Genomic DNA, 17,309 nt, shown 5'->3' on the forward strand with positions numbered 1-17,309 from the left:
CCCAGCTCCTCCACCTGCTGCCTACACAGCCTCCAGCAAGACGCTTGAACATTCTTAACGCCTCACTTTCTAAAAGAAAGATAATAGAACTTACATCATGCAGTTGTTGTGAGGATTAAATGAATGAATAGAAAGTCACCGTTCGATATTATCCTTCTTCTACTCTGCTTTGCTTTGTTCGGTTTTTCCAAACCATTTTATTAGGAACTAATCCAGACATCATGTTCAAACACTGCAAGCAGTGGTGTACAATCGCAACCACCATAGGCTTCACAATATTGTCTTCCTTCTGGAAGTCCTTGATATCAGCTCGCTCTTAGTCTTCGACCCACCCCCACCCCCCGGGAGCCCCCAGGACCCTTATTCTGTGTGTTGGCTCTGTAGGGTCCCCTGTCCTGGGTTCCGTATACTGAAAACCATAGAAAAGCACGTGACAGGAAGGAAGGCCACCAACAATGACACAATATGACAGAGACAAACCCCAATATGCAAAGGCAAAAATTGCCCCTCACACAGGAAATATTGAAAACCACCTCAGGCACAAAGTGTATCAGAAGGGAGATCAGGTGACAAGACTTGGACCGCTAAATCAGATGTATCCTTCTAATCTAATAGTCACCTCTCCATACTTTCCAACGATAGCCAGGTGATTGCCATCCGTCTCTAACGTGCGGTGCGTTCACTCATTTCCACTGAGCCCCACAACTTTGACGGAGACAACAGGGCTTTCTCCTGCTGTAAGAGTCACCCTCTCAGGGACCCACAGGGCAGTTTTACCCTGTCCCCTAGGTTCGCTATGAGCCGGCATAGACTCAATGGCAGTGAGTGTGCAGGCTGGCCAGTGTTTAATAATCCAAACAACACTACATACTAACTCCACTTGTCTCCGTGTGTAGAGAGAAAGACTGGCCCTAGCATCCTATAAAAGGTACCCAAGATCACAGAGGTGGTAGGGTGCTGGGGTAGAAACCGAGGCCTCTTGCCCTCTGGCAGTCTCTTTCTTTAATGAGTGCCTCATAATCTTGCCTCAGGGTTGCAGTGCACTAAAATTCTAGAAAACGACCAGCAGAACAGGAGGATGATCAGCAAAAAGATGAGGAAGTCATGACGCAGCAAACCACCTCCAAAGTGGGGCCATGCAGCAATCTGAGAACATGGTTTATTTTTAAGAACTGTCAGCTCCACGAAGAGGAACTGGCTGATTTGGCATCAATGCCCTTTCTCGGGAGCCCACAGCGCGAGGGAAGCACAGGGCCCGGTCCTTTCAATGAGACACATTTTGTAAAGCATTAGTCTAAATCATAATGCAGTCATGTTGCTTTGGAGGCAATATTAAAAACCTAAGACATTTATGAAAACATTTTTGTGTCTCTAAATTAGCCTGATGGTGAATAATAAAATTAAGACACCCATCCTCACTTAAATTTCCTTACAAGAACCATCTACAGAAATTTTTTTTTCCATCTACAGAAATTTTTAGAAATGTAATTTAAGTCTCCAGCTCATCAAAATTAGATAGACAGACAATGTTTAATATGTTAAAAATAAAAATGTACTTCTAATAATAACACAGTTCTTTAAACTCATATTTTGAAGGCCTGTATCATGTGACAAATTAGAATTAAATTATAACTGGTGTGAATTACCAAGAGCAATTATTGCTAAATGAGCAAGGCTATGAATATATAGAAAAATTATCAAATGCTTTGCATTTTAAATTGTTATGATAAGTGAGAAATGTTCATTTACAATGCTGGGAGAAATTAATGAGTATTAAATATTTTATATTTCTCCCTTCAAGAGGCTGGCATACCAGTCCCTTCATTTGCATCATTAACCCCTTACCTTCCTGTGGATCCCAGCTCTTCAGAGAACCAGTTCATGACTCACAGACAGGGTCAAATTCCTATTTTGTGCTCATTTAATTCTAATCACACTGAACACAGTCAAAACTTCTATTTTATGAGTGTGTGTGTTAATTTAGTTAGCAGCTGTCTCACATGGCAGGTTATGAAATAGAGCTGTAAATCTTCATACTCACCACACGTTCACTTTGTAGCCTGGTGCCTAGAAACAGTTAATATATTGAGTGGATTAATATTATTAAAATTTGTCACACACTAAGTTTTTCTTGAATCAGATTTTAAGTGGCATGTTCGAATACTGAATCCAAGACCTGATTATAATGTCACATTTGTTACTTTAATTTTAAACAATCCACAACTTTATATCTATATCTTTTAAAGAGATCTTCTAGTCAATACAAAATTAGCAATACTGTAGCTGCATCCCACTGCCAACAAGTCAATTCTGACTCTTAGCAACCTTATACAAAGTTTCTGAGGCTCTCTGTCTTCCCAGAGCAGATGGCCTCTGCTTTCTCCCGTGAACTTGAACCATTGACCTTGTAGTTAGCAACCCAGCACTTAGCCAACAGTTCCACCAGACTTCCTAGAGCTACATAGTCATTTTAAATATGTTCTCAAGCAGTACAAAGAATACAATAACTCTGAGGAGAGCTTTGATGGATATACTTGATTTAAATATTTCATTTAGAAATAATATGAAAAATATACCAGGTGTTGGGTTTTTTTTATTCTTATGTATCAAACATACTTATCCACCTTCTGTCTTCTCATTTGTTTTGTTACATACTTATAACCATTTATCTCTATCTTTTAGACTTTCCCACCTGCCTTCTGTGTACTTGCATAAGTACAACAGTCTACTGTGATGACCGTGAACTTGATGCGATCCCTCCACTGCCCAGGAACACTGCTTATTTCTATTCCCGCTTTAACAGAATTAAAAAGATCAACAAAAATGACTTTGCAAGCCTAAGTATGGATGAAAATATTAATAATCCTTTTTTTTGTTACACACTGTATTATATTTTTTATACTATGCAATGTCAGTTCTGGAGTGAAACTTAAAAATCAAAATATCATTACACCTACTTTATTGTGAAACTAAGTATATTGTTATTATCATTTTCAATTGAACTATTTTCAATTACCTAAGTTGAAATCATTACAAGTAATTATATTTTATGTGGCTGAGTCTTACTATCACATCATGGTCTTACACATGAGCATAGTACTACATAGCAGTCACTCAGTGGGATTTGGCTTTCTTGAGAGCTCGTTTGGAGGTGCTAGTATGGGAGCACTGCTACTCCTGTACCCTTGACCAAAGAATGTCCTCCTTCTGCCGGGAAGGTCGCCCTCTGTGGGAGGGAAGTCCATGGAGAGATGAGGGAGGAAGGGAGCATCCCCTAGCCACTCAGATCAGCCAAATCTACGTTGGTGTGAATGGGATGGCAGATCTCACAGCCAGACCGCCCTCATATTTGAATCTGGTTTTCTTGAACAAACTTCCATTAAATTGCTCCTGTTTATGATTAGTAGTGTTATCTTACATTGTGCTTTTTGCCAACTTATATGGTGAATTTGGATATTACTCCTCATAATGTATTTTATTCATTTGAAGATATTTGATAATGCTTATACCATTAACTATTATAAAACATAACACTATCATCACTAAGCAGAACATCTTAAATAATAAATTCAGGCTAAGTATTTGAAGAATGTGTGGCAGATACCAGATATTTTTTAAACGGTGTTTGAATTTCTTTGCTAGCATGACATTTCTTATAAGTGCATAAATGTGAAGCTGTCTGGAGGAAACAATGAATTTTTAACATTTAAAATAATTATTTCATTAACTGTCCATTAATATTTATATCTGATTTTGTATGAGCAAATTCATATTGATATTTATTTTCATGTGAGCAAAAGACAATCAAGAATATTTAATGATTTCTTTCATTTTTTTAACCCCTAGATGATTTAAAAAGGATTGATCTGACATCAAATTTAATATCCGAGATTGATGACGATGCATTCAGAAAGCTGCCTCAACTTCGAGAGCTTGTTCTGCGTGACAATAAAATAAGGCAGCTCCCAGAATTGCCAACCACGTTGACATTTATTGATGTGAGCAACAACAGACTTGGGAGAAAAGGAATAAAGCAAGAAGCATTTAAAGTAAGTTTTAAGCGTCAAATATGAACGTAAGATTTCATCTTATTCCATTCACTGTGAAGGAGTGTTTTGTTGTTGTTTTCCATTGGTTACTTAGGTGGGTAAGCTTTTTAACTCCTAAAATAAATCATGTGATCATAGTTATTATCCTTTCAAAGACAGAGTACACTCTAGTGCCTTCTGAGGTGAGTCAGGCCCCCAAAGAGACAGCAGGAGTGCAGTAAGAAGTGGGGGGCTTCCAGGGGGACTGCCATTTTCACTTGAGACTCCATGTGACCCTATCGGGCAGAGGAGAAGTGAGCCCTAAGTTTCCAAGGCTGGGCATCTCTGATCATAGCAGACTGCCTCCTTTTGCTCCTAAGGAGTGACTGGTGGGTTTGAACTGTTGACTGTGCATGCAGCCCCTCAATATTTCACCCATGATACCACCACCAAGAAAAAGCCCTTGGAAATGGTGTAAGCTAGATAATTCATTTTTATCAAGAAGTCTGCTTAAGAAATCTACTTTACGTGATTTAAAGTGTTTTGAGGCTTCTAAGCTACTTTGTAAGGAAAAGAGATTGCTTCTTTGAAGAATTTTGTTTTGTGATTTGAAGGAAGGAAGTTTCAGGACACGCCTGACAATCGTCACTTGTAGCCTTCATGACCCACTTTTCCTCTATTCAAGTTCCTCTTTTAAAAATTTGATAGAGTAAGGGAAAAATTCTATTTGAAGGGACTGTACAATATTCCATGGAGCAGTGGTTCTCAACCGTGGGTCGCGACCCCTTTGGGGGTGAAATGACCCTTTTACAGGAATTTCCCAATTCATAACAGTAGCAAAATTATAGTTAGGAAGTAGCAACGAAAATGGTTTAATGGTTGGGGGTCACCACAACGTGAGGAACTGTATTAAAGGGCGTGGCATTAGGAAGGTTGAGCACCACTGCCCTAGAGGCTACGTGTCTTAATCTGGTTTCGGGGGGGAATGGAAAAGAAAAATCAGAAATCGCAATGACAGCCATCCAGTGCTGAAAAGGTTTGAGCTTGTATCTTTTCCTGCTCAGCAAGGGTTGAAATGCCTAGGATGCCCCCACAGATTGCATCCACCACCCCCATCAAAGTTAACACTCATTGCAATGGGTGGGACTTGACAGGCACGCCCTGGAGGGATTGTGGGTTTGGCTCGAGATATAGCAGCAGAGGGAGTCAGACATGTTTTGATTCCCCGGTGCTTTTAAGTTAGACTTACACTAAACAAGCATAGTTCATTTTTGTTGTTCGCTTTATTGTAGCTCACAGACATGGAGTTTCTACAGACTGAGGATTTTGGCCAACACTAGGTGTATTAAGCCTATGGAGTTGTTTGTCCAATAGAAGAGGCTCACTTTTTGACTCCGTGTCACATGTTGGTAATTCTTACTATATTGCTAATGGGTTCATAACGCTACTGCCTACATACTTAATAGAGAGCAGTGTGGTATAAACATAAGCTTTACATGTGGTTGGAAACCAAAAAATGTGTGACTCACGGCACTGCAATTATTACTTTATTGCAACGGTCTGGACCAGAGCATGCCACCTCTCCGAGGTACAGTGCTATGCAATCTCTTCATTGTGCGGTAGCCGTGGGAGGGAGTTTGCAATAGTGTGAGAATTACCGAAAGATGACACAGAGACAGGAAGTGAACACATGCTATTGGGAAAACACTATCCTTAGGCTTGTTCTATGTAAGTTTGCCACATATTTTCAATTAAAACAGAATTTAAAAAGCTGTATCTAAGAAGTACAGCACCACGGAATGAGGCATCTCTGAAAATGCTATCAAACTCCTGGAGGCCCTTTGGAAGGAGGGCATTTTGCTTTATTCTTACAGGCATGAGTCAGGCCTAGGAATATCTGGCTCTATAGCGGCAAACAGATAGAGAACAGACTCTGAGGGCCAAGCATTAAGGGAAGCAGTGCTCATTTAAGAACTCTGACCCTTACACTCACCCCTTATGGTTGGCATTATGATCATTAAGATTTTGCACATGAAAAACCTGGCTCACAGAGGGATTGATTAATACGCCGCACCTCAGTCAATGACAAAGTCAGGGTTCAAACTCCAGTGGTTTGTTCCAGAGCCAGACCTTTAAATCACTTGTTCATGTCAGTACTTTGTTGTGTTGGTAGTTTTCACTTTTGTTTTTGCTTTTAAGGAAAAAATAGAGTTTCATTGCTTCCCTCCCAGGACCTACTGAATTGCTCTAATGCTTCCGTAGTTGTCCATTCGCTCATTGGGATGGACTGTGATGACCATCAGAAGCAGGGATGTTTTCACTCTGTTTGTCTGATCTATGCTCAGGCCAATAGTTTATACATCCTCATTTTACCTTAGAACTTTAAACTCTTTTGCATCAGGGATTCTTGTGAAAAGACAGTTGCAGTACCTCCCTTTAACCCTAGTTTTGACAAGCTTGCCTGTAAATTCCCTCTAAAATGTCTGTCCCTGCTTCATCTGTGGTAGTTACGACAGTTTTCATTTTTCCTGCCCATGTGGACGAGGCACCCGGTGAATCACCTCTGAACAGAATCCAGGGATATGAATAGCCTTGCTGTGAGAGAGAGAACATTAAGGTCGATTTTGGCTGATATAGTTAGGCTAAAATGTAGTACCTTATCATTTGATACCCCTTTTAATTTTAATTTTGCACTGAAATCAATTTAATTTTAAACTGAAAGCTGTAAACAAAAACACCCCCTCCCCCCCAAAAAAAGTGAAGCCCAATCTGGCCCACAAAGCCCTGAGGACAATGTTTCTGCTTAAAGCAGCAATGCACAGAGCCGGCCCCACCATGGGAATCAGCATTCCTCACTGACCCATCGCACCATTGGGGCCAACACTAGAGAAACACGGCTGGATTTTTGCCCACCCTGAGCCCACTATGCCAAAGCCAGCCACTAGGGGTGTGCAGCTGAAGCGCGCGGAACAGACCAGTGACGTCCCCAGGGAATGCCAAGAATAGGTATGGGGCCAGGGCATGGCACCCATCAGACCCAACTAGAAAGCACTTGGAAGGACAACAAATAGACCTTAAACTATTTATAGGGCTTTTTCCATTGTTGCTGTTGTTATTGCCTTTTCGTTGTTGTCGCTATTGTTTTACTTCCTATTGTTGCTTTATTGTACTCAGTCTTGTGATGGTATTGTTGTTGCTGCATGTCTACCTGGAAGGGATAGGTGGGATAAACAAGCCGGAAGAGAGAACAACCGGACCGACAGTTCTGGGAGGGACATGGGACAGGGGGAGGCGGGGGAAAGGAAGTGAGTGTGAATAAATCCAGGGACAAGGGAACAACAAGTAATCCAAAATCAGTTGCTGGGATAGTGTAGGAGGTCTGGCAGGGCTGGATTAAGGACAATTTAACCCAGAGGAATTCCTGAAACCTAAATGAAGGCTGATCATGATAATGGGACAAAGGGAAAGTACAAAGAAATAGAGGAAAGAACTAGGAGGCAAAGGGCAGTAATAGAAATCTAAATACAGGCATATACAGATGTAAATATATTTATATATGACAAGGGGGAAATATATCTATGTAATATATATATGTTTAGTATTAAGGAAATAGATGGACAGCGGACCCCTACTCAAGTACTCCCTCAACACAAGAACATGTTGTTCTAACAATCTGGCAATCTGAGATGCTCACCTTCCTAGCATGATCACTGAAGACAAAGTGGGTGCATAAGCAAATGTGGTGAAGAAAACTGAGGGTGCCCGGCTATCAAAGGCTATTAAAAAATATAGCGCCTGGGGTATTAAAGGCCTGAAGATAAACAAGTGGCCATCCAGCTGAGAAATAACAAAACCACATGGAAGAAGCACACCAGCCTGTCCCGACATGATTGCTGAAGATAAATCGGGTTGATGAACAAATGTGGTGAAGAAAGTTGATGGTGCCCAGCTATCAAAAGATATACTCTGGAGTCATAAAGGCTGAAAGATAAACAAGTGGCCATCTAACTGAGAAAGAACAGGCCCACATGGAAGAAGCACACCAACCTGTGAGATCACCAGGTGCCGAAGGGATCAGGTATCTGACATCAAAGACCAAAAAAATCACAGCATTGTAAATGAGGGGGAGTGCAGAGTGGAGACCCAGGGCCCATCTGTGGACAATTGAACATCCCTTTGCAGAAGGGTCACAGGGAGGAGACGAGCCAGTCAAAGTGCAGTACAGCAATGATGAAATATACAATTTTCCTCTAGTTCTTGAATGCTTCCTCCCAATTCTACCTTACAAACCTGGCTGGACCAGCGGATGTACACTGGTACAGATAGGAACTGGAAACACAGGGAATCCAGGATGGATGATCCCTTCAGGACAAGTGGTAAGAGTGGCAATACCGAGAGGGTGGATGGAAGGTGAGGGAGAAAGGGGAAACAGATTACAAGGATCTACATATAACCTCCTCCCTAGGGGATGGACAATGGAGAAATGGGTGAAGGGAGACGTCAGACAGTATAAGATATGACAAAATAATAATAATTTATAAATTATCAAGGGTTCATGGGGGAGGGGGGAGTGGGGAGGGAGGGGTAAAAATGAGCTGATAGCAAGAACTCAAGTAGGAACTAAATGTGTTGAGAATGAGGAGGGAAACAAATGCACAAAAGTACTTGACACAATGGATGTATGTGTGGATTGTGATAAGAGTTGTACAAGCCCCCAATAAAATGATTTAATTATTTTTTTTAAAAGCAAGAGAGCAAGTTGTTTCAGTTTTTAATATTTTCTGCTTTCTTTTTTATTGATGTTTTCCTTGTAATGCCTGGTCCTATTGCTGGGTTTTATTTGTTTGTTTGCATCTTTGTTTGATTTCTGTATATGAAATCCAGGGTAGGTAATTCTAAAGACAGTAACTGGGTTAATAATTACCTAAGGGCATGGCAGGGACGAATGGGGGAAGGGGGAGCTGACAACAAAAGTATGAGAAGAATAGTTCTGGCATTGATTGTGGTGATGATTGCACAATCCTTAATATAACGGAATGTTAAAATAGTCTGATATGTGAGCTATATGTCAATAAAACTTCTTTTAAATAAAATTATTGTAATATTTCACGAAAATCTTCAAGATCATCCCCTACAAATCTTCCATGAGAGGTAATGATCTTGCCTACATTGAGACGGTTATAAGGGATGGAGAAAGATTATTTTCCCTAGCTATCAGGCATTTGGATTTTCTAGTAATTAAGACCATTAATTTGCCTCAATTTTATGAAATAAGACCTGGCTGGGTACATATTATTTTCAAATAGTTGTATTTTTAGGGAATATAAAGTGCATCTGGGTAACTAATAGCAAAAAAAGAAAAGCCCACCAAGCCCATTGCTGACAAGGAATTCCAACTCACAGTGACCCTAAAGGACAGAGTAGAACAGCCCTTTTGGGTTTCCAAGACGACTTTAAATCTTTATAGGAGCAGACAGCCTCATCTTTTCCTTGAGGAACAACTAATGGCGTCTAACCACTGACCTTGAGGTCGGCAGTTGAATGCCCAACCCACTGCATCTCCAGGGCTCCTTGGATTATTAGTCATTTCTAATAAATCTCTATGTTTGGAATGCTTATAGGAAATGTATGACCTCCATCATCTCTACCTGACTGATAACAACTTGGACCATATCCCTCTGCCACTCCCAGAAAACCTCCGGGCCCTTCATCTCCAGGTAAGAGTTTTCCCAGCAAGACATGCTTCAGGGGAGGCCAAGCCGTGCCGGGACACTAAGAACTGCTTCGCATGTTTGACACACTGCGAAATGTTTGCCCAATTCTGTTCTCTGTTCATTCGCTTAATCATTGCCAAGATATCTCTGAGTCTAAGATGTCATTGCCCTTATAACTGTACTCATTCTTATCAATTTCTGACAACCCTAACCTTTATTTTAATTTTTTGTCAAACAATAATGCAATTATTTTAAAAACAAACAACAACAACACGGCCCCTACTTGCTGCATAAAGCTTTGAGGAGTAGAAATGAAATAAAAAGGAAGAAAAAAGTCAGTTATTATTTTTAACTTTCAGAGAAAATATGTTCAGATATTAATTTTAAGTCTGAAGTAGTGAGTTAAATTCAATTTTAGGTCATTCCCATCTGCTAATAAATAACAAACACCCATCCCTTTGGATTGAGACAATTTATTTTTTCCCCCTAAACTATCATATTAGAGGGCGTGGATTATTTTAATTCTCATGAAATTATATTTTGATTTTGAAGTTATGAGTTAAAATAAATTTTCAAAATCTTGATAATCTAAAGTATTCTAAATATGTTTCAGTTTTCATCAAAGTTATGTTGAATAAATATAAAGAATTTTTTATTTCAGATATAATATACCTATAGCTGTTATAAATGTTTTCAATAATTTCATCTGTAGCATCAATAAATAATAGATCATAGGTAAATAATCTATTATATACTAAAGTAAATAATATTGTAGCAGAACATTAAAATTTGTTTAGCATAAAATGAGTATAAACCATTACATAGTAGGATTTCACAGTATCATAGTAGGCCTTAGATTCCTGTGTGTATCTCTGTGAAGCATACAAATGTGTATTTCTATGTTATTTTTCATCCAGTTATTTCCTTTTCTAATCCTTTAATGATTTTTTCTGTATATCTATGAATCTTATATAGCTGTCTCTTTTGTGAGTTCTTTTTCTGAGCATGTTTATATTTATTAATGTCTTTATTTTTTAGCTCCTATCTGGTTTCTGCATGACTCTCCCAGTCTTTCTGTCTCTGATGCCTCTTCTATGCCTATGCAAATTTCTGGCCTTGTTTGTGATTCCAAAAACACCAAACTCACTGCTTTTGAGTTGGATTCTGATTCAGAGTGACCCCATCAGACTGGAACCTTTTAACAGGAGTTGAAAGTTTTGGTTTTCTCCCTGTTCATGACTAAAGGACGATTTTGCAAGGGAATAAATAAAAAAGGCATGGAAGGCAGGTAAAGAGGTACTTTGAGGAAAAGGAACAACTATAAATGTGTATATTACAAACAAAACAAAACTCTCAAATCTGGAACCTAACCTTCCACCACAAGAAACCAGGAAAAGGGAAGGAAATAAGATAAAGTGGATATTTTAGTTTAAAAACACAGAAGACAGAAATTATTTAATTGCCTTGATGTTTGCCTTCTCACTCCTTCCCCTCATGACCCCCTGCAATTCCTGCTATTTCCTCCAAACTTTGAACTTGCTGTTCTCTGTCTAGAATGTTATTTATTTGTCTGTTTTCCACATCTGTGTCTTTTTATGCAGTCCTCAGTTCAACTGCTATCTCTGAACATAAAGTGGTTTTTGTTTGTTTGTTTTCGTTAGTCACTCATTGTTTTAGGAAATAATCTTTCTTTCAATTTAACTTTTTTTTTAACTTCTACCTTATATTGCTCCAAATGAAATAAAGGGTCCTTAATATTCAAAGCATAGCAGTTTTGTTAACTGTCAGATTCCTATTGCACCTGTCCCTGCCATCAAATGGATTCTGACTTATAGCAACCCTACAGGACAGGATAGAACTGCCTCATGGGTGTCTGAGAACTGTCACTCTTCACAGGAGTAGAAAGCCTCCTCTTTATCTCTCAAGGAGAGGCTAGTGGTTTCGAACTGCGGATCTTGAAGTGAGCAGCCAAAAAATCAAGTCACTACACCAACAGGGGTCCTCTCATTGCCCAGAGTGTGAAAAATAATAACCACTTACTGTGTTTTCTTAAACTTTTTTTAGTTTAATGCGAAGGAGCAAAATAATAAAATGTATATTCAGCAAAATGGATTGTGTACTTCGCCTTATGTATATAACATGCTGTACCTGACACTTTATTTTCATCCATTTTAGAACAACAACATTCTGGAGATGCATGAAGATACCTTCTGCGATATTAAAAATTTGACTTACATTCGTAAGGCACTAGAAGACATTCGATTGGATGGGAATCCCATCAATCTCAGCAAAACTCCACAAGCATATATGTGTCTACCTCGTTTGCCAATTGGAAGCCTTGTGTAATTTCAAATAATGTAAGAATGATCATGTCGGGGATAACAAAAAAGTCTTGCTGTGCCTTTAACAACAAAACTCATCATGGTACTTCTGAAAGATGCTATGATTACATAATATACAACTAAGAAGTTTAAGATATGTTGATGATTTAGTAAATTAAGAAAGTACCAGGTGGGTTAGGAATGTACCTACAGATGCACAAAAAGGTCAAAACTAAATCATAGAAATTGTGTAGGCATGATACAGAAGTCATACGTAACTTGCATGTTCTAGGGATTCCTATCCTAGTAATTTGAAACTAAATTTATCAGAGATACAAATTTAAACACCTTAGGTATTTTTTGAAGCTACAGATGTTTTTTCATATTTTTTTTCTATTCTGCTTTTTTTTTTTTGACTAAAGCATATGCCTTTTTTTTTTCCTTTTCTTAATTCACCTAAGAGTGTAAGGAAAAGAATAATAAAAGTATTTGAAAATTCCAATGGCCTTTTTGTGAAAATATTCATTAAAATCGCAATATATAAATAATCATATTCAACAATACACATAACCTTTCATTTTTTTGAATAATAATATTCCTCATCTTAAAAATCCATCCCTAAGCTATTTATTTGGCATATTTTCTTATCTAAGAAGAAAAAAATAGTAGTGTGAAAAATAAAGAAGTTATGGCAGTTACACTAGGGGAAAGGCTCATTATTCTACTTTTAAAATATTTGAGGATAATGCAGGCACATGGTAAGGTTGAAAGGCAACAGTGTTGTACACAATACAAACTGATTTTCTTTTCAGCTTCAGACCCTTGTTACACTTCCTAGATCAGTGGTTTCCACTTATCCCAGGGAGTTTTTAATAGAAACATACACATAATTATTTTCTCCTTTTTAATACAAATATGTAGGTATATGATGCATGCTTATACATTTTACCATTATAGATGCATCTGTACCTGTAAATCTGTATTTTTAAACGTGAAATGTAGTCTGCTATGCTTGTTTCACTTAACAATATTTCTTGGTGGTATTTCCATATCTGCATGGACATCTCTCCTGATCCAGAAAACCACACATCTGTACATTATATGGGTGAACATTTTATGTTTACATTAAAACTGCAAAGAACATCCTTGTGTGAACATAAATGCCATTTTATATATGGTAGCGTATACTTATGGATAAATTTATATATGTGGAGTTTTAAATCAAATAGTAACATTTTTAAGCTTTTTGACATGAAACTGCTTTAGTGACACATAAATCATATACCATACAATGCAGCGGTTTGAATGTAATAGAAAGAGTTTTACAGTCAAAACCACAATCAACTCTAGGACATTTTCTTCATTTTTGTATATATTGTTATTAGTGCCAGCCCCCAACTTTCTCTGCCATGACCCTAAGAAAATATTAATCTAGTTACCATCCCTATAGATGTATCCATTATTCTAGATTTCATATGAATAAAGTAATACATACCCCAAAATAACAAAATAAAATATAGAAATTCCTCAATACAAAAGAAAACAAAAAATGAAACAAATTTAAAATGAGCCAGAATGGAAAGCAAATAAGATGTTAAAGTTTAATCTAACAATATCTGCATTAATTCCATTTCTGAGGCACTCTGCCTGAGAAGGCTATTCACATCTCTGGACCATGGACCAAGGGGATTATATAGTGATCACATCTCTGGTCCATGGACCAAGTGCATTTGTTGTTGATTACATCTCTGGTCCATAGACCCAGGGAATTCAATGGTGACTTAATTCCCATAGGAACTCTGCAAATGGATTTTGAACTTTCACTGTCATCAACCCCCTTCAGCAAACCTAACACTCAAAATGTAAGCTTTCTACAATTCCCTCCTCTTCTTGGATTGTATTATTTACAATTGAATTGCACAAGCTGGGGTCCTTCTATGTGGGCTTAGCTGACCACTTCACTTAGATGGCTTCTTATGTTAATGCCAAATTTTGAGACCCCAAATACTTTCCTTTTTGATAGTTGGGCACCTTCTGATTTCTTCACCACACTTTGCTACAGCACCCATATCTTTAGAGAGCCTTTCATGTATTGTTTTAAAATTTAATAAATGTTACTAACTTGCCCTTAATATGCTAAATCTAATCATCTCACCACAGTGTAGGAAAATGCATAATTCTCTACTGCATCACTAACATGGTATGATATGAAATGCTGATCACTGCCTAGTCTATTTCTTAATTTGTTATAAAGTCTCAAAGGAAGACAATTATTTAGCAAAACACTTCCAACATTTTAAAAATATTAGATTAATTTTTCATTTTCAACTCTATCTTTGATGCAAATATATTTTGTCTACTATTTTATATTTTACCATTGTTCAATATCATTTTTCACATTTCATTAAAGAAATCACAGCTAAATGAAGAAGTCCTATAGTGTAGCAAACATTCTAATACATTTTTGCTTTAGTTGTATGAACATTTACCCAATTCCGTTGAAAAAAAACACACACTGATATATCTTTATATATATATGTTGCTATCATTTTCTTTCTTTTTTAAAAAAATTATTTTATTAGTGGCTCATACAACTTATCACAATCCATACATGGATCAGTTGTTGTAAAGCACATTTGTACGTTCATTTCCCTCATCAAAAACATTTGCTCTTCACCTAAGCATCTGGCATCAGCTCCTCATTTTTCCCCTCCCTCCCCGCTCCCCGCTCCCTCATGAACCTTTGATAATTTATAAATCATTATTTTGTCATATCTTGCTCTGTCCAACATCTCCCTTCACCAACTTTTCTGTTGTCCATCCCCCAGGGAGGAGGTCACATGTAAATCCTTGTAAGCGGTTCCCCCTTTCCAACCCATCCTCCCACTACCCTCCCAGTATCTCTACTCACACCACTGGTCCTGAAGGGATCATCCACCCTGGATTCCCTATGTTTCCAGTAGCTATCTGTACCAGTGCACATCCTCTGGTCTAGTCAGATTTGTAAGGTAGAATTGGGATCATGATAGTGGGGGAGGAGGAAGCATTTGGGAACCAGAAGAAAGTTGTATATTTCATAATTGCTACATCACACCCTGAATGGATCATCTCCTCCCTGAGATCCTGCTGTAAGGGGATTTTAAGGTAGTTGAGAGGCTCCAGAGACCAAATCAGTCGAATTAGAGCAAACAGGCTTTATTGGGGAGAAAATCCCAGCCTGAGCAAAGTCCCACAGTCCAGTGTCCAGGCCGAGGGAGTCACACTCCAGACTACAGGAGTGGTGTTTATATAGCCGGGGGACATGTGACTGGACTGCCTTGAGTCCATATAAGGTAAAGTAGTCAGGGATTGGGAGATACAAGCATATCCAGGTTTCTGGAATGTAAGGTGTTTTCCTGGTTTCCAGTGTATTTGTGCCGGGTGCAGAGTGGAAGGCTGAGAACAAAGTGGGTACTGAGCCAAATGGGCCATGAACAAAACGTGCCGTGAGTAAAAGAAAGAAAAAAACTTGCAAAGCTGCTTTACATAGCCAGCTCTGGTCAGCTCCGCAGGTGTGTGTAGGAGATTTAAGGCCACTTGCTGCTAGTTGTTTCAGCTAGCTCTGGTCAGCTTTTCACTGGTGGGAGATTCAAGGTCACTTGCTGCTAGAAGCCGGCCTGGTATTGATCCAGTCATACATTCCCAAATCTTTGGTGATAGGGGCAACGACTCTTCTGGCTACTTCCTGCGGGTACTGGGATGGCGTGGGAGGGGCTTACAGGTTGGGAATGTCTGTCTTCTGTGGGAGAGGACTGTATGGGTGCAATAACATTTGATTAACGGCAACACGAAAAATTTTGTTGCATTTGGTTGCAAAGAAAGTTCCGCAAACAGGGCACCAGAAGTAGCAGAGCACAGAAGGTTATAAGGGGGGTTATTAAGGGAGCAACCAATAATGGATTAGACCACCAACCTTTTTGTAAGACGCTGGGGTTCTGACCAGATAGCGTTTTTCCCAACTTACGAAGTTTGTTTATACTGGTTTCCACCAACCTGGGTTTGTTAACATAATAGCAACACTCCTCATTCAGGTATATACGCATCTCCCCTTTATCAACTGTTAAGAGGTTTTTCTGTTTTGTAAGGCTACTTGGGCTAGGGATGTTATTTGGTGCTGTAAGAGATTTAAAGATAATGCAGTGTCCATCCTGCATAAAAATAATGCAGTGTCTTTAATTGCGGCTTGCAGTTTGGAGGACCAGCTTTGTGAAGAGCTCAGAGAGTGGGCTAGGGCTCCTGCCTCCATTCCTGAGCCAACCAAGAAAGAGGCTACCACTAAATTTACCATCACAGGGAGGGGCACTGCCCATGTGTGTTTTGTGGTGCCATGGGAGGGATTTTGCAGAGTGTTTACCTCAGGGACTGTGTACATAGTTAGCTGGGGAACCAGGGTGACTGGCATACATAGATGGGATGGGGAAGAGTGGAAAGGTTTTTTGTCAGTGTGCCATTGCACCAAAAGAATCCACCTGGGGGGCATTGAGGGGAAACGTGAGGTTACTGATGGTGTTGTTACAACCTAGTCCCAGGTTGGAATAGCAAAATGGCCATTTTTTAGCAGTGTATTGTGGAACAGGGGAACTCCAATTACTGGTGGAAAGGCATCTGTTTTTTCCGTGTGGTTAAACAGTTGAGGTAAAAGTACTACTGCCAGAGGAGACCTAGGGAGGGCAGCACAAAGGAAAGAAGAGGAAAGATTAACCAGGTTGGAATTGTTAAGAAGAGCTGCCCCTTCTTGGATAACGGTGAGCCAAGAGAAAGGTTTTTCCTTGGACCTCTGCCCTGTAACCTGCTCTTGAAGTTTTCGTGGAGCTTTCAGGATTAGCCAAGTTTAATCTGCCAGGCCAGTGTGTACGTAAGCACTATAGATATATAACCTGCGAATGGGTTCCTGAATTATCAGCCCAGGTTTCAGTAACTATGAACTGCCATCAGTGGCTGGGTGACCACATTTCTGTGTTTACGGAAGCCAAAACCAGTTTGACTGCCAATGGGGTGGTGAGTATTATGGTGTATGAGCTTTTTCACCATGTCTGGAGTCCATGACTAGGCGCAGGATGAGTTTTTACTAGGACCTGATTTCCTGGGGAGAGGTTAGGGGTTGGGTGCCCAGAAGAGGTGTCTTCCATGTCAGAAGGTGTTGGTCTGCATAGGACCTGAGTAAATTGCGGAGCAAAGAAAGAGTGGGTAAGTAAGCTGAAAGTGGA

General features: G+C 39.2%; 1 protein-coding gene across 1 annotated transcript in view; it reads left to right on the forward strand.

Moving 5' to 3' along the window:
* EPYC (epiphycan) overlaps nucleotides 1-12,494 on the forward strand; it is a 46,337-nt gene extending 33,843 nt beyond the window's left edge. Inside the window, exons 4-7 of the mRNA XM_045293329.1 lie at nucleotides 2,683-2,841; nucleotides 3,847-4,049; nucleotides 9,650-9,745; nucleotides 11,918-12,494. Of these exons, the coding sequence (XP_045149264.1) occupies nucleotides 2,683-2,841; nucleotides 3,847-4,049; nucleotides 9,650-9,745; nucleotides 11,918-12,088 (629 nt within the window). The 3' untranslated portion in view covers nucleotides 12,089-12,494. The remainder of the gene's footprint in view (nucleotides 1-2,682; nucleotides 2,842-3,846; nucleotides 4,050-9,649; nucleotides 9,746-11,917) is intronic.
* Nucleotides 12,495-17,309: the final 4,815 nt, after the last annotated feature.

The sequence above is a fragment of the Echinops telfairi genome, unplaced genomic scaffold, assembly GCF_000313985.2.
Source record: "Echinops telfairi isolate 266 unplaced genomic scaffold, ASM31398v2 ScPeMD7_2;HRSCAF=8, whole genome shotgun sequence".
Classification (NCBI taxonomy): domain Eukaryota; kingdom Metazoa; phylum Chordata; class Mammalia; order Afrosoricida; family Tenrecidae; genus Echinops; species Echinops telfairi.